We start from the raw sequence: 20,051 nt of genomic DNA on the forward strand, positions 1-20,051 counted from the left end.
TCTTTTAATCACTGGTAGTTCTCAGAGAAGTGTAAGGTGCTTTTCTGTGTTAATTTCACACACAATTTATAGTTCAGTTTCACTCAACAAATATTTGAATGACTTCTGTGCATCCTTTTCTTAGAATTAGAGCAAGAATTCATGTCATTAGAAAATGAAAGATAAGGTATATGAAGAAGTTCAGAATATTCTTTCAACTAATTCTTTATGTCATCCTTTACTGCTGCAAATTTAGCTGATAGTAAATGCCTTTGGTTTATGCTTCTAGGATTAGATATTTGACCTACTTGAATTGGATTCTGTATTCCTTGCTTAAGGCATAATGCCATTTTAGTGGATCATTCAATTTCTTCTATTCCTGTAGTGATGGAATCAGTGAAAGTGAAAAGTGAAGGTCACAGTTGTGTCTGACTCTTTGTGATCCTGTGGACTGTAGCCCACCAGGCTCCTCTGTCCCTGGAATTCTCCAGGCCAGAATACTGGAGTGGGTAGCTGTTCCCTTCTCCAGGGAATCTTCCTGACCCAGGGATTGAACCAGGGTCTCCTGCATTGCAGGCAGATTCTTTACCAGCTGAGCTACCAGGGAATCAGTACAGTATTTTAATTTTTCACAGCAAATTTTATTATAGCCTACCGAGGAATTCAGCTTTCCTATGCTCCCTAACTCTAAGCTTATATTGTATTACCTAGTCAGGTTTTGAAAGATTTTTGTGTTCTTTGTAAATAGGAGTGTGTTCCTTTAAACCAGAGTTTCTCAACCTGGCACTATTAATATTTTACGCTGGACAGTGTTGCAGGGTATGGCTGGCTGTTCCTTGTAGTATGGGATGTTTAGCAGCATCTCTGGCTTTTACACACTAGATGCCAGTAGAACACTCTCCCATGTTGTGACAACCAAAAGTGTCTATAGACATCGCCATCTGCCCTGTGGGGCATAAGGGTGGGAACAGATTCGCCCCTGGTTAAGAACCAGTGCTTTGTAGAAACATTCCTTTTTCCAAGGTCCATTTATTTTCATTCTGTAGTCATACGCTCGGAGAAGGCAATGGCACCCCACTCCAGTACTCTCGCCTGGAAAATCCCATGGATGAAGGAGCCTGGTGGGCTGCAGTCCATGGGGTCGCTAAGTCGGACACGGCTAAGCGACTTCACTTTCACGCATTGGAGAAGGAAATGGCAACCCACTCCAGTGTTCTTGCCTGGAGAATCCCAGGGACGGGGGAGCCTGGTGGGCTGCTGTCTGTGGGGTCGCACAGAATCGGACATGACTGAAGCGACTTAGCAGCAGCAGCAGTCATATGCTACCGGAGTTGTTTCAGAGAAGGTGATATATTTGATAATCATGGATAGAAGGAAATGGTCACTGGTGTTTTCCTTGTAATGCTGTTTTTAATAATTTTCATGTAACATTAGAAACTCAGGGCTGGAAGGCTCAACTTATGTTTTTCAGCAGGGTCTCTACTTTTATTGTTTAGCATTCTTACTTAGGACAATAAGTGTTAACCTACCTCTCCTTACTATGAACAGAATCCAACTTTATGATAGATTTTGCTTTGTCTCTGAAGTTTAACATTTTGAGTATAGAAAATGGATCATCATTCTTTAGGTGTTCATTCTTTATTCATTGTCCAATAATGCACAAATTTTGTAGACTGTAGCAGTCATTAAATATAGAAAAATATTGTATAAAATTTGGTAATTATATATGAAAGTAGCTGGCATAGACACTAACTTTGCATGTGATCAGAAGAATGTCCGGTCAGAATTGCCCAGTAACTTGGCATGGTTACTGGATCTATTCCACAAATAGAGGTGGTATAAGACATGTTAATGTGGTTCCTGTGTAAAGAGAAAATTTGACTTGAATAGACGCTTCTGATACCTCTTACCAGTTGGCCTCAAGTAGAATAAGGAGGAGTAAGAAATGAATCTTAACAGTTAACTTATCCTCAGAGTTGGTGATGTGTAAGTTGAGTTGAAGGTAGTTGTCTATGTGACCCAGAATCTTCCAGCTGGATTTTTCTTAGGACTAAATGGAAAATGCGTAGGGCCTGGAAAGGTTGGATTAAGTGACTAACTTAAAAAAAAGAACTGGGGGGAAGTGTCAAAGCATTGATCATGAGTAGTCTGATTGTCTAAACTGCAATCTGATTGTCTGTTTACAAAGACCTTACATTGTAAATATTGGCAAAGGGAGAAAAATAACTGTTAAATTGGAAGTTATCCTTTAGCAGAAATCAGTTCCTTTGGCATGCATTTTATTTATTTGGCCTGCTTAATATGTCTGTAAATAACTGAATATAAAACAAATTCAGTGCAGCAGAGCTGGTGCTTCTGACACAGCTAACTTGACCATATTCCTTTATCTTCACTTTAGCATGAGTGTTTTTAACTATAAAGTAAGTGCAATAAAAAAAAAAAAAAAACTAAGAGTATGTTTTTTTAAAAAATCACTGAACTTTTAGAAATCCCTCATTTACATCTCCATTCCTGCCTTATTATCAACCAGCGACTACAAAGAAAGAAAATGAACAAGTAGACTGAGTCTTACCTTTTTTTAACCTAAGATAAATTTTCACTTGACATTTGGAGGAGTCATAACTGGATTCTAGTTAATTTCCCATATTGGGCCGGTTAGAAGGAACCAGCCAACCAAATTATGATCTAGCAAATTTAACAAGGAGGTGAGGGAGAGGAAGCTATTTTACAGTAGATTTGCACTTTAAAATGAACTGGATGTTGGTGAAAAGTACTCTCAAAGGGCAGATGGGTAAATTCCCAGCCTGCATGTGGATATTAGAGAATTAAAGTTCATCCTTGCTTGTTCTGAGCCCACCGGAGCAGTAGTTCTGTGTCATCAGAATCAGAGTCAGGATTTCCTTATTTCCCTAGTTGGTGTCATCTTCCATGTCTGCTACATGAAGTCATCCCTCTGGGGGATTTATTAAGTAGAATTCTTCTACTCAGAATGGAAACTTTGTGAGTTATCTTTCCTACATCTAGATTTAAAAAATTAATTTAGATGTTGGCTAGATTAAGTTGTGGCTAATGTTACAACGGTGGGATGTTCTTTGCTTTTTTGATCAGCAGGGTACCTGCCTCTGAGGTGCTATTGCCTAGAGGGATCAATATCAAAAGACCAGTGAGTTGGTAGCTGTAGAGAATATACATACAGGCAGCTCCTTCTCCCAGGGTGTCAGTCATGGTCATGAGCATCATTCCAGAATCTTTGGCTTCTAGAACCAGCTCCATTCTGAAGAACATTTTAGCATGTATTAATACTTTGGTAATAATCTTTTATATGCAGGAATTTTGTAGCATGACTTTATGACTAAACTTATCGTGTTAAATTATTTAGAAATGTTGAGTTTCCGAATGTTATTTTGTGAGACTTGTTTTAAAACAGTAATAAATTGTGTTATTTTATAGAAAATCTATTTGTATCTTTTTTGGTTACTGTCCATTAGTTTTAACTAATATACAGCAATTATGTGAACTCTCAATGATATTCAGTTCCAAAGAAATTCAGTCTTTGGATGAAATTCCACACAGCTTGTGTGTGAGTGAGAGGGAGAAAAAGAAGGGGGGATTGACTCATTTCTTTGTGCTAAAATTATTTTTCAGTAGTTTACTACCAATGATAATCATCTCCTCTCTCAGGTTTGTAAGTCTTACCCAGTTCTCTGGGCACCATTTCAAATGACTTAAGATCCTGGAAGAAGCACTTCCAGAGACAGCAAGTACTACCGCCTTTGGCCATTGCTAGTCCTCTTCTCATCTCCAGAAGTGTACAAGGTTAAGCTTGGCAGATGGGCCCTTGATTTGTTGCCTGAAATGGCCTGGCGTTGGCTAGCTCTTTTCTGATACACGAGAAACAGGAAGAACCCAGCAATAGCAATAATATTACACATTTTCCCAGCACATATTCTGTGCTGTCAAATATAACTCTGGTCACAGAATGGAACTGTATTGCAGTTTCTGCTTCTTTATTCCAGTTCTTTGATTATGAGGATATGTTTCTTGCTGTTGTCCTCCTTTATAAAACAGATTTTGAGCCTATGAAGAGAAAACCTTAATTCAGATCATAAATAACACGTTATTTTCAGTTGTTTTCTAGAATAAAGTGTGAACATCTAGAATTCTGACATTGTTTTCTGCCATATATATGTATTGCATTAGTATGTGTGTATGTATATGTAGATATATGCAATTATTATATATAGTGAGAGAATCCTAAGTGATGACCTTCCCTCCTAAAATGCAATCAACTCTGCAGCCATAAAAAGATATGGTGTATCCCTATATATGGATAAAGTATGTCCATATTGGGTAAAAAACATGAAGAACCTATTACTTCTTTTTGTTATGAGTGTAATATGTGTATATGTGTATGGTGGGAAGAGGGAGTATGTTTATGATGGCATGTTGGTGAGAAGGTGGGAGTGAGTGTGTGAAGACAGGATTGTGAGAGGTGAGGAGAGTGTGTACCAGTGCCAAGCCTGTGGGAGTGGAGGAGGAAGTTATGAGTGGGGAAGAGGGGGAATGCAGACATGCTTGTGGAGGTAAGTTAAGGTCTGCAAATGTGTTGTGGGGGTCAAAGATGTGTGTGTTGAGAGAAGAAAGGAAGATGGAGGAACAGACATGGTAAGTGACATGAATGAGTGTACAGAAAAATATACCCATATAAAAATATACCATATACCAATTATCAGCCTTTATAAATGTTTACCTTGTGATCATTACACAGACCAGCTATAAATTTAAAGCCTTGTTACTATGGGAAAACTCCACTGAACTCTTATGTTCATTTAATCACTTCTGGATTTACTAGAATTTCAAAAGATGGAAAACTTCAGTCACTGCATCTCTGGAACCAAATAAACATGTTTTAAGTTGTATTTCTCTTTTTATATCCTCTTGATATAAGTGACTGCTGTGATACTGAACCGTCAATTTTATACAAGTATGATGAGTTATTATTCCTGCAGTGAAACAGTTTTAGCTGAAAAAAAATTTACAAGGGAGGCAGGGAGTGGGGGGTGTGGGGGGTGCGGGGGAAGCATTGCTAGATAACCTCCTGAACTCCATTTCAGGATTTTCTAACATTTTATAGTAAGTTAATATTTAGTTATGTCTATTTTGCCTTCAAACACTTGTCTGGTAGAAAACATGCAAAGATTGAATATATTGAAAGGTACTGCAACTTCAAATTACATAGTATGATATAAAGCTTAAAAGAACTGAGGTTTGGGGTTTTTTTCAGTGACATGGTGAAGTCTTCCTAAGAAGATCATAGAGCTTAATTACACTGAAATTTTTCATACATGTCAGAAAAACAAGACAACAGAATTTAAAAAATATTTTTATTAATAAACATGTATTTGATAACTTCAAACTTAGAACCAGCATGAACAAGGTAAACTACTCTTCAATGATAAAGATTTGAAATGGGGGAATAGATACTGAGCTGGTTCATATTAACCTCCCTGTTCTAGTCCTGTCTTGTTCAGTGAAGACTTGATACACAACTCTGTAAGGGCAGTATTTCTAACACCTCCTTTTGCAGCCTCAGAACATGTCTCAGTTAAACTGATCTAGATGTTTAAAGATGAAAAATGAGAAATTTGCACTGTAAAGTTGAATAATATCTAATTCACATTTCTTTCCATTAATATAAATCAGGAACAATTTACAGTAAACACAAAAACTACTCACAAGAGTAGTAATAACAACAGTTCACATTTTTACTCAACACTTCTTGTGTGAGCCAGGCCATGCACTAAACTTCTGAACATGCAATTTCATATTCAGTTACCTCTGGGAAGTGTCACGAGTTCCCATGGTTGTCACAACTGACGATGATGCCATGATGACAGCTTGCAGCACTGACAACTTGCACTGTCCAAGCCTTTCCCTGGCACTGTGGCTGACACGACTCACTTGTACTGCAGCCGCTCTGGTGCTCGCTTGCAAGGTTTTACCAATGTTAACGTGAATATGCAGGCCTGACTTACCCCAGAAAAACCACACTAAGTCTTTACCACTAGGTGACATACCTGCAGCACAGCACAGAGACACGAAAAGCAGCTGTGATCTAGGTCTGCACTAAAGTCCGTTTTCTCGAGACTCAGAAGTGCCCCTCCAGGCCTAACTGCAAGAGGGCGGCTTCAGCCGCCTCCTCCTCTTCCTTGGCCTCCTCCTCACGGATCTGCACTAGCAACTGGAAGAGGTTAGGGGCTGGCCCTTCCGCAGCCCCGGTCAGCCACAGCTGCCTTCGGATGGCCCCACTGTGGTTGGCCCCCGCAATGACTTGTTCCAGGCGAGCTTGGTTCACGTTCTCTTTATCTATGGCTCCCTTCTCCACCACCTTCTGCAGCAGGGGCTCCAGACGAATGACATAAGCAGATAATTTTTCTCCCGGGTTCTGGTAAGTGTTCAGAAATCTGACCTGCACATCCCTGGAGCTCTCCACGCTTCCAAACACCTGCTCAAGCGCCTTCAGGCATTCGGCGGTGGTAATATCTGGGTTATTGGTCTTGAGGATGCGGATGACATCAGCGGCAGGGCCTCGAAGACTCTCCATCAACCGCCGCCTCTTTTCTATATCAGACACCTGCCACTCCTCAATGACCTCATTAGCGTGCTCCAGCCAGGGCTCAAATGTCTCCTCCCCAGGCCCCGGGATGTCCCTCCCCGAGAACAACGTCAGCTTCTTGTACCATATGGACTCTATAAGAGGCTTAATAACATTATCCAAAATATAGTTTAGCATCTCTGCTGGCATATCTGGGCCTGGGGCTGGAGAGGGGTTCTCAAACCCAAGGACACGGGCAACATCTTGCACAGTCCATCCCTCTCGGGCTAGGAAGAGATGCAACCTTTCTAGAAATTCAGCGTCGGAAGTCGGAGGCTTAAAGACTACTTTCCAGACCCCTCCTTTACCCGGCATCTCCCTGGGGATGGCAGCGTAATCCACAGTGCCAGTGAGCTCTAACAAGGCTGCTTTGGCATTCTCTTCCCTCCAGAACATTCTCCCAAGCACTCGATAGTGCACCTGGGGCATTGCAGCCTGGAGGGTCTCTTCGATTTCAGCCTCATCGCAGTTCACCGGGATCCCCCAGACCAGCAGGGCTCTCTGAGAATTCACATCCATCCCTCTACACCAGTCTTCCAACAGTGTCATCGCCATTTTCCCCAACTATCAAGGGCCCCTGATAGTTGGGTTATCAGGGGGTTAGATACGAGTTAAGACTGTGGCTCCCTGTGCTAAAGGACTTAGGACGACAGCGGACACTCTCCTGCAATTTGCCCGAGGAGTCAAGCTTCACGCAATCACAATTAACCAACGACACCAGAGTCCGGCTCTCGTCCTTTCACTGCCCCCACCAACGTCCGTCCTCCACGTCCTCGGAGCGAAACTTGGGGGATGCTCAGTCACGCGCCCAACGCCATCTTGTGTCTCCGATCGGCGTCCGCGGGCCCGGTCCCGCACCTGCAGGCAGGATGTCGCGTCTCCAAGCAGAGGCCCGTAGGGAAGGCAGGCGGAGATGGCAGGAGACGTCGCGCTCTGAAGAGGTCGCCGGCGTGTGATCCCCAGGCGTGGTCGCCCGTTCTCCGCAGCCCAGGCGCCGGCCACTCGCTGCTGCCCCACCTGGCATCAACCCGGCTTCCGCGGTCAGAGCTCGGCCTTCAGGCGCGCGAGGAGCCGCACTTCTGCAGACTGCGAACTGTGCCGCCCCTGCAGGGGGAGACTGTCCAGAGGTCGCCGCGAGGCCAGCCCAAGAGCGGCTTCTTCACTGGCTCAGGTACACCCCTCTGGGCGGCGACGACAGTCGGATACCCTGAGCACCAGCAGCCGAGGCGCGGGAAGGAGGCGGAAGCGAGGCTAGAGGCGGCGCCGGCGAAGGCAGGGCGCAGCGGCTGCGCGTGGGCTGCGGTAAGGTGACCCGGAACGGAGTAGAGAGGCTGCCGGCCTGACTGACCCGCAGCCAGCCCAGGCGTTACTGCGGCAGCGAGGGGCGGGGCCGGCCGGCGAGTGGCTTTCGCCCCGCCCCCGCATCCGAAGCCTGCGCGAGCGTAGCCAAGGCAACGGCGGCCTGGAAGACTCCAGACCCTGACGCTCCGGCTGCCTGCGGTTGCCATGGTGCCAGCAAGGGACTCTCGGAGCGTTCTCTGATGGCGCATTTCCTTTTTCACACTTTCCAGATTTTTTTTTTCCTTTTTAAACAAAGCACTGTGTTTAAAAGTTTAATATAATGCTGGAGTGCATTGAAGATTATATGAGTCTGTCAAGGAAGACTTAACTCACGTCGCTCCTTCAACCAGTCCAGTTCAGTCGCTCAGTCATGTCCGACTCTTTGCGACCCCATGGACTGCAGCACGCCAGGTCTCCTTGTCCATCACTAACTCCCGGAGTTTGCTGTTCAGAAACAGATGCGGTACCAGCCGATCGATCGCACTGTGCCCCCTCCGCGAACTTCATCCCAATAAGACGAAAACGCTGGAAGTGTGCAGTGTTTTCCTGTTAGACACTGAGTTGAGCCTTTTTCGTCTAAAAATTTCTAAGATCTAGATCTATTAAGTAACCTTTGTAGCCAAGCAAACGCTAGTGTGTTATTTCCCCTGTCCTGGCATCATGGACAATGGACTGATAAAACAGAATGCTTATGGTTCAAAAATTTCAAGTAATCCCTTGCAAGCAAACCAAGGCCGATTTACGTCAATCCCAGATGGTTGAAAATCTCCCCTAAAGGACAAAGCATTCAACTATGAATTTTTAAAACCTTATTTAATAAAAGGTTTAAAGATACAGAAGAACATTCAAAAGTAAATAAGTTACATAGGTACATTACAATCACATCAGCAAGATTTTCTTTAGTGTGTTAATTTTTTTTTTTATAAAAAGCACACAAAAAATAAAATCTTCAGTCTGGTCTATCACAACTGTACAGCAAGAGGTAATATTTATATATATGTACACTATTTTAATATGTAACAGTCTTTTTAAAAAAGGGTGCCACAGGCAGCAAACACACAGAAGGCAGTGTCTGATTTTTTTTTTTTCAAAATAAAAGGAATATACTTATTTATATGCTATTAAAATATTTGTACAATAATTACAGACTGTCAAGGCTGTTCCTGTGCTCTGTCCCCTCCAACAAGGCCTTCGACTGAGAGACAAATGAGGAAAAGGTGAAACAGCTGCAAATTGTTAGAGGCAAATATTAACACAGCAAAAATATGGGGAGGACATACAATTGTTTTATAAAAATATGCATACTTCCTGTAAACCTAAGAAGTTAGGCTTGCCGGTCTGGTAATAAATACCATCCAAGAAAAGTGAGCCTCAATAAAAACATTTAAATAGCTGAGGCTTGAATATGCGTTGTATTCCTCCTTCATCTTAACATCTGGCACGTGAGAAGAGGTTAGGTCACTGAGGCAGTTAAATATATGGGATCCCTTTAGACATAAGCAGCACACGACCTCTGTGCCAGGGTGGAAGTGGGCAGCAGAAAGGATGGGTGTGTACCTTAGCTGTGAGGGGGGTGGCTGAAGGCATGGAGGACAGTGCCAAAGCACTGTCTCCGTGGGTGGGTAAGAGACCTCAGAGATGGTCTAGAACACAGGCACTAGGTTAGTTTCATGCCCTTAGCTGAGTGTAGATGGAGGCTGAGAGATGGATATGTGAGATGGTGTGGGGAGAACCTTATAAAGCTAAAGGTGTTTATTGTTTAACTTCTTAAAGCAAAGAGTTTTGAGTAGAAGAAAAAAAAAATACAAGCCGAACATGTTCACAGGCAGAAAGCACCATAAAGGATATACCTATGCCAGCTTCTGTGGCTGCACCTACTTTATGGCAGGTCATGTGCCACAACTTCATCTGTTCGCTAAACATTTCACCTTTTACACTGCGTTCTAGATATAAATTCATTCTGGAACATAAACCCTTCTAAAATACGATGTTGGGTGGGGTTAATACGGAGAGGTACCATCTTGATTTTCTCCATCTATATTCACCTGCTTTTGTCTCTGTGAGCTTAGAAGAGGAAAATCACTCTAGACAAAGGAGGTTTCTGTTACCACATGTCCAAAAAGTGGCCTGAAACTAAATGCGGTTTAAATAGAAAAAAACCTTGGGGAACGTAAGTAGCACTTTGGGGCAAAGCTGCGAAGGCACTCATATTACACGTGATTTAGAAAAGAGCCTAAATTTGCTACCTTCCTGTTTTGGGAGGGTATAGGAGATTTTTGCAATCTTGGGCTATTGAGCATGTAGAAACCTATGGAAGAAACTCACTGGGAAGTTAGAGGTCTAGGTAGTCATCAGGAGTTGAGGAAGGAGGAGAATTTTGTTACTCCCAGAGCTGGGCTCCTGTATAACCATATTAATACAGAAATGAATGCAAAACAAAAAAAAAAACCAAACCTGATAGTGCATAGTTTAGAACAAAACTCCCCACTCCCAGCTACCAATATGATGCCTTTAGGCTATCTCAGAAGAATAGCAGAATGAATACTTTTTGGCTCCTTCTTAACATGTAGACCTGTCATATACTTGCATTCACTTGGAACTTCTTTTTACACAACTAAAGTTGAATAGAAAGATCAGAGAAATAACTCAGCCCTCCTATGGGGCTGGCAAGTGAAGGGGCCTCCTGAATCTTCTAGCCCTTTCACTTCAGTGACTCCATGCCAAATATGGCTTATTCAAGCCAGAAACAAAACCAGAATTCTGGCTTCCAGCCAATCCCCTCAGGCAACTTGAATGTTCAGCAGGGAGAAGAGGTAGCAATAAGAACTGCGTTTGATCTCCCTTCACCCTGCTAGCCTGTGGTTTGGTGACACCTTCCACCTGCTTTCAGTGCTACTATCATTCCTGTTGGCAAAACTTCCAGAGCAATGGGGCAAGGGACTTTAAGGGTCTTGGAAATACGAGGTTGGGGAGGGGGTGGGGGTGCCAAGAAGGTGCCTTGTTTTGGGATAAATGCACTTGGGCCTCTGGAAAGAAGGAAGCCCCTGGTCCCTGAGAGGATGTTAAAAATTAAATATTAAGAATAAATAAATAGCTCCCAAATGACACAAGTCAAGGAATGAAGGCTCCTGTCCAATCTGGCTAGGAGACCTCCCCCTCCCAGGGAAGGATCCAGAAATCTCCAGCATGCACAACTGAGGGCTGAGCTGTGGATATCAGCTAGACCAGGTACGGTGGGGTTAAGGTGGCAGCTGCCAAGGGCAGAACAAAGGCAAGCAGGAAACTTGCACCAAGGAGGAGCAGGCTAGGCTTAGGCTAAGCTCCCTTATCAGCCTCCAGGGTCTAAAGGTATTTGGCAAAATGGTGGGAAACCAGAAAAGCCAAGGCCTGTCAGAAGCTCCCTCAGGCCTAGCCCTGGAGCAACTCTGCAAATTCCATCCTGTGCAGTCCCTTCCCTTCAGCAGGCTGAGAGCATGCAAGGAGCACTGGCTCCTTCCCCGAACATCCGAGAAAACCTTCCCGCCCCGGCAGGCTGACCAGGAATGGGTACCAGTCCTGGTCTCTCTCCCTGCCGCCCTCCCCGTTCTGGCAGCCTCCCTCCTGGGGAGGAGGTGGCCCCTCTAAGGACACAGTTACCGGAGCAGCCAGGCTGAGCTCCCTCGGAGATAGCCACCACACTCCTTCCCAGGGAATCCCTTTCTGGGACTTCGGGCAGGGAGGGCCTGGGCAGGTCCCCTGGGGCGGGGGAGGTGAATGCTGCCAAGGGGGTGCACTTGTGCTTTGCTCTCCATGGTGACCGAGGGGAGCAGGGGGAACAAAGACTGAAGCGGCTGCGTGCTGAGATTGTGGCGCTGGGGCCCCTCCCCAGGGGTAGCCCGGGCGAGCAGGGACTCTCTTAGTTTCTGGAAAGCGGGGAGGAAAACTTCCGACAGACCAAATGCAAGAGAACTGGATCCTACAGCCCTTTACACTGCTCCTTGGACCTTTATAAATAAAAAGGGCCATTTATTGAATTGTCGTATTCGTTTTGCAGAGACAAGTCCGCGCCATCTCTCCCTCCGCAGGCTCCGGAGCTCCAGGCCTCAGCCTCTCTCGCCTGCACCGCTCTCCTCCCGCAGGGCCTGCTGGTGCGGGGAGGCGGTCGCAGTGGCTGCAGCGGCCGCGGCCTCTTTCTCCTTCTGCCTCAGGGCAGCTGCCTTCTTCTCCTGCTCCGCGTGGCTCTTCATGTGGGCGCTGCGACTCTTCACCTTGAAAAACACCCTGTAGCCGAACAGGAGGGGCTCCAGTCAGGTCTGTCTCCCCTGCTGGGACCACGGGGCTAGAGCACTTGCACGTGTGTGTTTGAGTGTGTATGTGTGTGTGTGTGTTTCTGAGTCTGCAGTTGGGGCTCCCCGGCCCTTCTGGCTTGCCAGGAGCCACGTGGCCTAGCCCCACCCTCCAACAAAGGCTCCCGATTCAGTGCCATCATTCCTCTTCTAAAACCTGCCAAGGGACGTCACTGCCCTGGAAACCCCCTGAGCCAATCAGGAGACGAGGCGCAAGCTGTGACTCCTCCTACTTCTCCCTAGGAATGGCCGCCCACCCCTCCCCCAACCTCAGCCACCCTGCCAGGTTCCGGTGGAGATTGGGCCTGCAGTCTTACCTGCCGCATTTTTTACAAGGGAAAGTGTTCTCCTGATTCTGGGTCTTATTAAAAGTCTCTGTTTTTTTCTTCTTCTCTGAAAAAGGTAGTGCCCTTCGTGACTTTCCTGGCCCCTCCCTTGGCTTCTCTGAGGCCTGGCCACCCGCAGATCCAGGGGCGTTGGACTCGTGGCTTCGGAGGATGAGGATGTCATTGGCCTGGAGAGGGTCAAACGAGGAGAGGTGAGAGATTTAGGGAAATGAGAATCCCAAATTCTGGAACATCAGCAAACAGCAGGCTTGTAAAGATCACGCACTCCTGCCCAATGGCCCCCTAGCATCCTCTTGAATCTTTCCAATGACAAGGCACTCAGTGCCTTTTTGGAAGCCCAATCCATCTTTGACCAGCTCCGTTTTTACAAATTGCTGGTACAGTAATTTGGTGGGACAGCCCTAGCTCTATAAGATAGGACTTCTTGCTTAATGACATGGCTTCACGTTTTCAGTATTTCGTCTGTGACATTATTCCATAAATGATCTTCACATCTATGTAACATGCCAGGTCACTCAGAGGGTATAGAGGGGACAGAAGGCCCTGCCACCAGAGAACTCAGTCTGAAGGGACAGACACACAGGCAGCTAGCTCATGACAATAGGGGCCACCATGGGAAATGCCAAGCAGGTAACACAGAGCACAGGACTCCTGCTGTAGACCTGGAGAGGTGCTGCTCAGGGTATGTGAACCATGGACCTTGGGATATGGGAGACCCAGATGGCCATGAGAAGTCACACGTGCGTGCACTGGATCAAACCCCATAGAAAAGCATTCATAAAAGTTCAGCAGAACTCAGTGGAGTGTGTATATAAAGAACAGCTCTTAGAGGAGTGCTACTGAGGCTCAGAAGGGAGCAAACCACTGTGTCTACAGTTTGGGAGCAGGGTTTCCTGCAAGTGTGTAAGTATACAATACAAGTTAAACTAACAAAGACTCTCATACTAGTTTGCCAGCAGAGCCTTCCCAGGGGTCTGTCTCTTGTGGGGCCCTCTCTCTGTCTTTTGTGGGCCCAGGACAGCTCTGGCCAGTGTGTCTTGCTTCTGAGCCTGTGATGTTGTGGACAAAACACTGTACTAAAGTCACTTAGCATCTCTGAACCCAGTTTCCTCCATCTGCAAGGTGGGCGTCAACTGTATGGGGTTATTATGAGGAATGAATGAGATGATAAACAGGAAAGCACTTTGCAGACATGAATGAGGCACCATTATTGTTATTCCCGTTGTCTCAGCTCCATTTCAGACACTTTTGTCAAGGACGCAGCTCTCTTAGGGGGAGCCCTGTTTGAACTATAAGTCAGGAGTGCTTCCCAACCCTCCCACACACCTTCTGGATTTTCACAGTCTCTTTCCTCTGTGTCTCAGATACAGAAGCAGAATAGTGTAAAATTAGTAGCAGATTCTGGAGTCAGGCTGCCTACTGGCTATCTTATCTTGGGCCTCAATCTCCTCATCTGTAAAATGGGAATGATGACAGTACCTACTACCTGGGTTTATGAGGATTAAACGAGTTAACAGCGTAAAATATTTAGTGCACTTCCTGCCACGATGATGACAATCATCGTCATGTTCCTGTTCTGCCCTCCCTCCCACACCCCCAGGCCCAGCTCCAGCCATCCTCCTTGGTCCTGGGCTCCCCCAGGGAAGGCCACACTTACCGACTCATTGGCCTGTAGTGTCTGTGTGGCTTTGACAGCTGCTGCCCGCCGGCTTCGCTCTCGCCCCTCTTCCTGCTCCCCCTTGTCCTGGGTCTCTGGCATCTCCTCCTCCCCCTCCTTTCTGGTCTCTTTTTCTTCCTTCTTGGGCTCTAGCCTCTCTTCATTTGGGGACTCTCTTCTGGGAGGAGGCACCCTTGGGAACTTCTGGGAAGTCTATGGGGGACGAGAACAGGGCAGTGAGCCCACAGTGCGGTCACACAGTCATATACACTAATTCTGATCCAGCAAGGGGCTCACCAGCCCCAGCTAATCCTGCCTGCCTTGCTTGGCCCAACACAGCCTCCTGTGCTATGACCTTGCACCCTTCCACAACTAGTCTGCCTGTAAGAGGAGAGGCTTGAGGGTCATGGAGCCCTCAGAATGAGACCAAGCACTTGAGGTGGGGCTGGGGCATGGAGGAAACCTGCCCGTCCCACCCCACAGGCCACCTGTCTTCTTGGATATATCCAAGAGGGATTCTTGGGGTAGGGTGGCCTGGTGGGTCCAGGCGCCACTTTGAGCTCCATTCTAAACTATCTTTGTAATGTTTTCTATCTCTCTACCCTCTTCCCATCTGCAAAAATGGGAACTAAATCACTCCCTGTCTTAAAGCAGCATGTCACTAAGTGTGGACTTATGACCCCAAGATGATATTAGGTGGATGCATGGACACAGGATTAAATAACATTCTCTTTTTACAGAATTGAATAACATTCTCTTTTCAGTTCTCTTTCAACCCTGATTATGTCAAGGACAAAGCCTCAAATTGGCGTTAATGTGTCTTTTATACTTCTTTGGACTTAACAAGGAGAGGTCAGGCCTCATCTCAGAGGTTTGGCAGGTGGTAATACCTGGCTAGAATTTCATAACATTGTTTGGTTTTCATATATATAAATATTTTTACCAGTACCTTCTGTGACAAAGAGCACTGGTTTTCTATTTATGGTTGTGATATAAAGCTTCCCTTTAGAGTTGATTTAAAGAAAAATAAGTACTAGCACAAATGGTGTGTGGACATGACAAAAGTGTTAATGGTGACATGTGGCAGGATGCAGATAGAGCAGAATTCATACAGGCGACACAGAATGATTCAAGTTGAGGAAACGGTGTCAGAGGTCTGTTAAGACAGGACAAGAAACTGATGCTGGTATGAACAGTGGGAAATATCCCCAGTGTTCTGCATCAACACAGTGTATCATTACAACGACACTGGCAGGTAGAGAGGGCAACCCAAAGGTCCAGGGCCAGTGCCTAGGACGTCAACTCCCTGGGCTGTCAGGGGCACTGCCTTCCTCTCTCTCCCCTCCAGGGAGTCCTGGAGAGCTTGGGCTCAGGCTCCCAGCTCAGCCTAAGCAGCTGAAGCTGGGAAGGGAGTCACCTTAATATCCACTTCAACCTCTTCCTGGGCCGACTTTTCATCACTCGTATCCACATCCCCGAATGTTAGCGTCCCATTGCGGCCGATCTTCACCTGCTTCTTGTAGGTGTAGTAGAACTCCACGCACTGGGCCACGGTCTTGGTCTGGATCTGGTTTGAAGCCAAAACTGAGGTCAGAACTCCTGGCTCAGCTCACCTGCCCAGTGGCACTGCAGCCTTTCTCATTCCTGCATGGCCCCCCTTAACTTTAGTGAACACTAAATCCAGTAAACCCAGGAAATACGAGCATGTCTCCAATGTCTGCTGTGCACAAACCACTGACCAAGTCAATTAACCAACACTTTACCATTTTTTTTTACATAAAGCTAAAAAAGGACAACCTGGAGCCACTGGGGAGATTTGAATACGGATGACGTATTAGAGAGTAGTATTATGTCAGTTTAAATTTCTTGGGTGTGATAATAGTACTTTGGTTTTGCAGGAGAATACATTTCAGGAAATATTTAGGTCAAATGTCATGCTGTAATTTTTAATGATTAGTTAAAACAGAGAACACATGTGTATGTGAGTTTATCTATGGACACAGAGAGAGAGCAAGTGTGGCGAAGGTTAACAACTGGTAAATCTGACATATATGGCTGGTCATCATACTGTTCTTTCCATTTTTCTGTAAGCTTGAGATTTTTCAAAATGTAAAGTTAAAGGGGAAAAAGTCTGGGCACCATTCACATTCAAAGCCAGGCTAGGCCCAGTAACAGGGCCTCTCTAATTAATCCAGGCTTAGGGTTTCATTCTTCTTCAGGGAGCAGTGAGAACAGAACCGTCAAACTCCCTGATGTCGGGGAGGAACTCGGGGAGGAACTCAGGGGAGACTGACACGAAAGCCCTGGAAAACCTGCAGAGGAAGCAGGAGGTTAAGTCTTGTTCTAACTCTGCCACTGAATGGCTATGTGGCCTGAGGCAAGTCTCTTGGCAGGTAGTGAGTGGGGTGAGACCAAATGATCCTCCCAAGCTCTGAAACCCTAGCCCTCCCATTTCACAAATCCCTTCGGCCACTGGGTTTGGTTTCTGGACTACTTCCCTCACCCCTGCTGCCCAGAGCAGAGTGTTTTCTCTGAGTCTCCCCTTTCTCCCCAGGCTTTCAGACAGCTCAGCCAGTTTCTGGGCTGCACTGGGAACTGGGGGGTTCTACCCACAGAGCCCAAGGGGTCAGTGAGGGCCCTTTGTGCATAAGCAGGGAAAAGACATGACTCATCTCCCAGGAATAGGCAAGTCACAGATTCATTAATTAGATCCTGTTTACACTTTTACTACCAATTCCCTCTGATCATCTGTTTGCCTGCCTAATGGTCTGTTCTGTTCATTAAGGCATTAGGGGCGCCTCAGCCAGCTTCCCAGGCATGCACTTCCCAGCAATACTGCCCAGGCAGGGAGCCCAGCAGATGACTGTCCTCGCAACAGGGCCCTTGGAGGAGAACTCGTCAGCACTTGGTCCAGGCCCCAGGGCGTCCCTGGCACAACCTACAATCCCAGGAGGAAAAGCATACTCTGGGAAGTTGTCTTCCCTCAGCTGTCTCAGGCTTTGTGACATAGAGCTGGTGGGAAGGCGCAAGTCCTCTGATTAGCAGAACACTCTCCCCAAGAACACAGGGCCGGGAGGACAAGAGAAATCTAGGAAAATTAGGCCTGGGTCTCCTCTACTCCGTCAGCTGAGTTCCTAGAAGGAAGCCCCAGGCTGCCCCAGCCTGACAGGAAGTGGGCAGAGGCCCCCAGTCACTTGTAGCTCTCGGTGCCCCTGCTCTCAGGGTGACCTCTCCTCCCACATACTAACTGCGGCCTTTGAAGTACTCCAGCGCCTCAGGACGGCTCTCCTCTGCCTGCAACCCTCCTCCTCTTCCTCTTTCCCCTTAGGCAAGTCACTATTTTAAGTTCGGTGCTACTGGGTCTGGTGCCCACTCAGGCCACTCTGGAGTGAGACTTCAGGGTGTGGCTACACTACCCTAAGATGAGGGAAGGGGCTTAGAACCAAGGGGGGAAAAGGCCTGATCATATCCCTTCTTGTTTTGTTTAGAAAAATGTCTCTGAAGCTATTAAGTGGCATTGACCTAACTGTTTTTTAAGAGGGCTTGGGAAGTAATTGCAGGCTGCTCCTCCCCCAACAGATGGTGGTGGTGGTTTAGTCACTAAATCGTGTCCGACTCTGTGACCCCATGGGCTGTAGCCTGCCAAGCTCCTCTGTCCATGGGGATTCTCCAGGCAAGAATACTGAAGTGGGTTGCCATTTCCTTCTCCAGGGGATCTTCCCACCCAGGGATCGAACCCTGGCCTCCTGCACTGCAGGCAGATTCTTTAGCAGAGGGAGCCCCCAAATCCTGCAGGGGCTCCTGCCCTTCTCTTGCCCCTGAAACAGAGCCCCAGCTCACCAGTTTCTGCACAAGAAAGAAGTCCTTCTTGTAGATGGCAATGCCCTTGTTGAATAGCTTCCTCTCAGCCATCTTCCACTGGTCGGAGCCTGCAGGGCAAGGAGGGAGCCGCGTTAGGAGGGCGGGATGGGCCTGGGAGCACTGCGGGGCACTGTTCTGAGCAGCCGGAAAGCGTGAGGTCGTCCACCCACCGTCTCTGCAGGCACTCAGAGCTGGCTGCCTGTCCTGCTTCTGCCACTTCCCAGCCATGCTGCTTAGCCTCTGAGCCGCACTTTCCCCACTTGTGAAAGTGTGAAATGGGATCTAATAATAGAAATCACCTAACAGCCAGTCTGTGGTGCAGACTGAGTAAAACCATGCATGCAGAAGCTTCTAGGTGCTCTGCCTGGCATAAACGGGATGCACCAGCAGACGGGGCTCGATACCAGCGGCTACTATTGGTTATGCCACTTGGTTAATGTCCTTCTAAAAGCACAGTGCCCAGTATAAGACATGGCAGTCCCCGGGCTCCTGCTTCTGATACCCACACCTCCTGGGCTTTTTTGCCCAAATGGGCTCCCACATGCTCAAGCCCTTCTCCCTTCCCCTGCAGGGCACAGAAGTCCCTTGAGAGCCACTCCGGCCCTGGGGTTCCCTCACACTGGATCTTGGCTTATCTGCGCCCCCACCTCTCCACCCCCGCTCCACCCCGGGTTGTGACTCAGCACTGAGCCCCACTGATGCTGGAGACCCCTGGAGGCCCCCGGCCCACCCCACCAACCCACCTGTGTAGTGATAAGTTGCCAGCGGGTGGTTATGGGGCCGCAGGGGCTTCTTCAGTAGCAGCTTATTCAGCGTTTCCTGAAAGGGAAGTGAGGAAAATGTTAGGGCCCTGACAGGTTCTCAGTGGCCAAAATCCAGGACTCTCTGAGTAGGGTGATTACTTAACTCTTAACTGCGAAGGGGCAAGAGGTCTGGCAGGAGGGCAAGGTCCCTGGGGTTGGGTCACTTGGGGTGTCTCAAGAAAGAACACCTGGTCCCCAGGGGAGGCAGTCACAGATGGAGAAGGTCCTCAGTGGACAGCCCTGTCTGAGGGGTGGGGGACCCACTACCCAGAGACTGGAGTGGACTCTGCACAGTGAAGTCTCGAGTCCAGGACCAGGGCTCCCTTGGGCCGACCCCCTACCATCCCCACCTTGGTCAGACCCTCCCGCCTGCCTCCAATCAGCTCGCTGACAGGCCTGGCTCCTGGACCAGAGATACGGCTCCCTGCCAGCCTCCCCAAGGGGCCCTCCTCCACCGGGGGGCAGGGTCTCACCAGGATGTCTCCCCTGGACTCGTGCAGACAGTGCAGGGCCAGCTCCTGGTTGGTGCCGGCTCCAGGGAAAATGCTGGAGCAGGCAGCTGTCAGCAGGTCTTCCACTGGGGGAGGGAGGAGAGAAAAGCACTTGTAGAGCTGAGCAGGGCCGGGTGGGGTTGGGGCCTACTCCACCCATGGCCCAATAGCAGGCCCTTGCCTGCTGGCTCGTGCCTGCTCACCTTGCCTCTGCTTCTCCCGGCTGCTCTCCAGGACTTCCCATGGCTGCCACACCAAGTCAGCCTTGTGGGGGTCTGCAGCAGCCAGGGCACGGTCCCTCATCGAGGGGATTTCCGCTTGGAACCGGGAGCCCACATTGATCCGTCTGCAGGGGTAGAAAGGACAGGGAGTGAGGTCTCACTGTGTGGGGATGGGGAACCTGACTTTCTCCCTGGGGAATGGCGAAGGGGTCGGGGGTGGGGAGTGGCTGAGCACAGCAAGGCTTCAGCTGGGTGTGAGGGAATCCAGCTTCTGTGAGGACAGCCTAGCAAGCAGCACCTGGTGCTGCCAGAAAAGCAAGGCCCAGAAGTTGCCAAGAGGAGAAGCTCCAGGTTTACAGCCAAGGAAAGAG

General features: G+C 47.7%; 2 protein-coding genes across 5 annotated transcripts in view; both read right to left on the reverse strand.

The window, feature by feature from the left end:
* Window positions 1–3,746: 3,746 nt before the first annotated feature.
* On the reverse strand, window positions 3,747–8,004 carry PNMA1 (PNMA family member 1). 2 transcript variants are annotated; one of them, XR_008699679.1, is made up of 2 exons: window positions 6,057–8,004; window positions 3,747–4,056 (listed from the first exon to the last, which is right to left on the reverse strand). XR_008699679.1 is itself a non-coding variant. In XM_055538608.1 (1 exon), exon 1 carries the CDS (start codon window positions 7,187–7,189, stop codon window positions 6,128–6,130), a length of 1,062 nt encoding a protein of 353 aa, XP_055394583.1. In that variant the 5' UTR covers window positions 7,190–8,004; the 3' UTR covers window positions 5,350–6,127. The 2 variants fall into 2 exon arrangements, 1 of the variants encoding a protein (XP_055394583.1); XM_055538608.1 differs by lacking the exon at window positions 3,747–4,056 and having other exon boundaries at window positions 5,350–8,004.
* A 1,160-nt stretch (window positions 8,005–9,164) lies between these two features.
* The window catches only part of MIDEAS (mitotic deacetylase associated SANT domain protein), a 72,172-nt gene continuing 61,285 nt past the window's right edge, over window positions 9,165–20,051 (reverse strand). For 2 of the 3 annotated variants that reach the window (XM_055538604.1, XM_055538605.1), the window contains exons 6-13: window positions 19,663–19,805; window positions 19,442–19,545; window positions 18,909–18,984; window positions 18,145–18,233; window positions 15,722–15,871; window positions 14,305–14,517; window positions 12,618–12,814; window positions 9,165–12,235 (exon numbers count right to left, since the gene is read on the reverse strand). In XM_055538604.1, the coding sequence (XP_055394579.1) occupies window positions 12,058–12,235; window positions 12,618–12,814; window positions 14,305–14,517; window positions 15,722–15,871; window positions 18,145–18,233; window positions 18,909–18,984; window positions 19,442–19,545; window positions 19,663–19,805 (1,150 nt within the window). In that variant the 3' untranslated portion in view covers window positions 9,165–12,057. The remainder of the gene's footprint in view (window positions 12,236–12,617; window positions 12,815–14,304; window positions 14,518–15,721; window positions 15,872–18,144; window positions 18,234–18,908; window positions 18,985–19,441; window positions 19,546–19,662; window positions 19,806–20,051) is intronic. The other variant, XM_055538606.1, reaches the window with a different exon arrangement.

Source organism: Bubalus kerabau, chromosome 10, assembly GCF_029407905.1.
Source record: "Bubalus kerabau isolate K-KA32 ecotype Philippines breed swamp buffalo chromosome 10, PCC_UOA_SB_1v2, whole genome shotgun sequence".
Classification (NCBI taxonomy): Eukaryota; Metazoa; Chordata; class Mammalia; order Artiodactyla; family Bovidae; genus Bubalus; species Bubalus kerabau.

Bases quoted from the DNA above. Each gene is read 5' to 3' on its own strand.
- PNMA1 (XM_055538608.1), bottom strand. From the start codon at position 7,189: ATGGCGATGACACTGTTGGAAGACTGGTGTAGAGGGATGGATGTGAAT.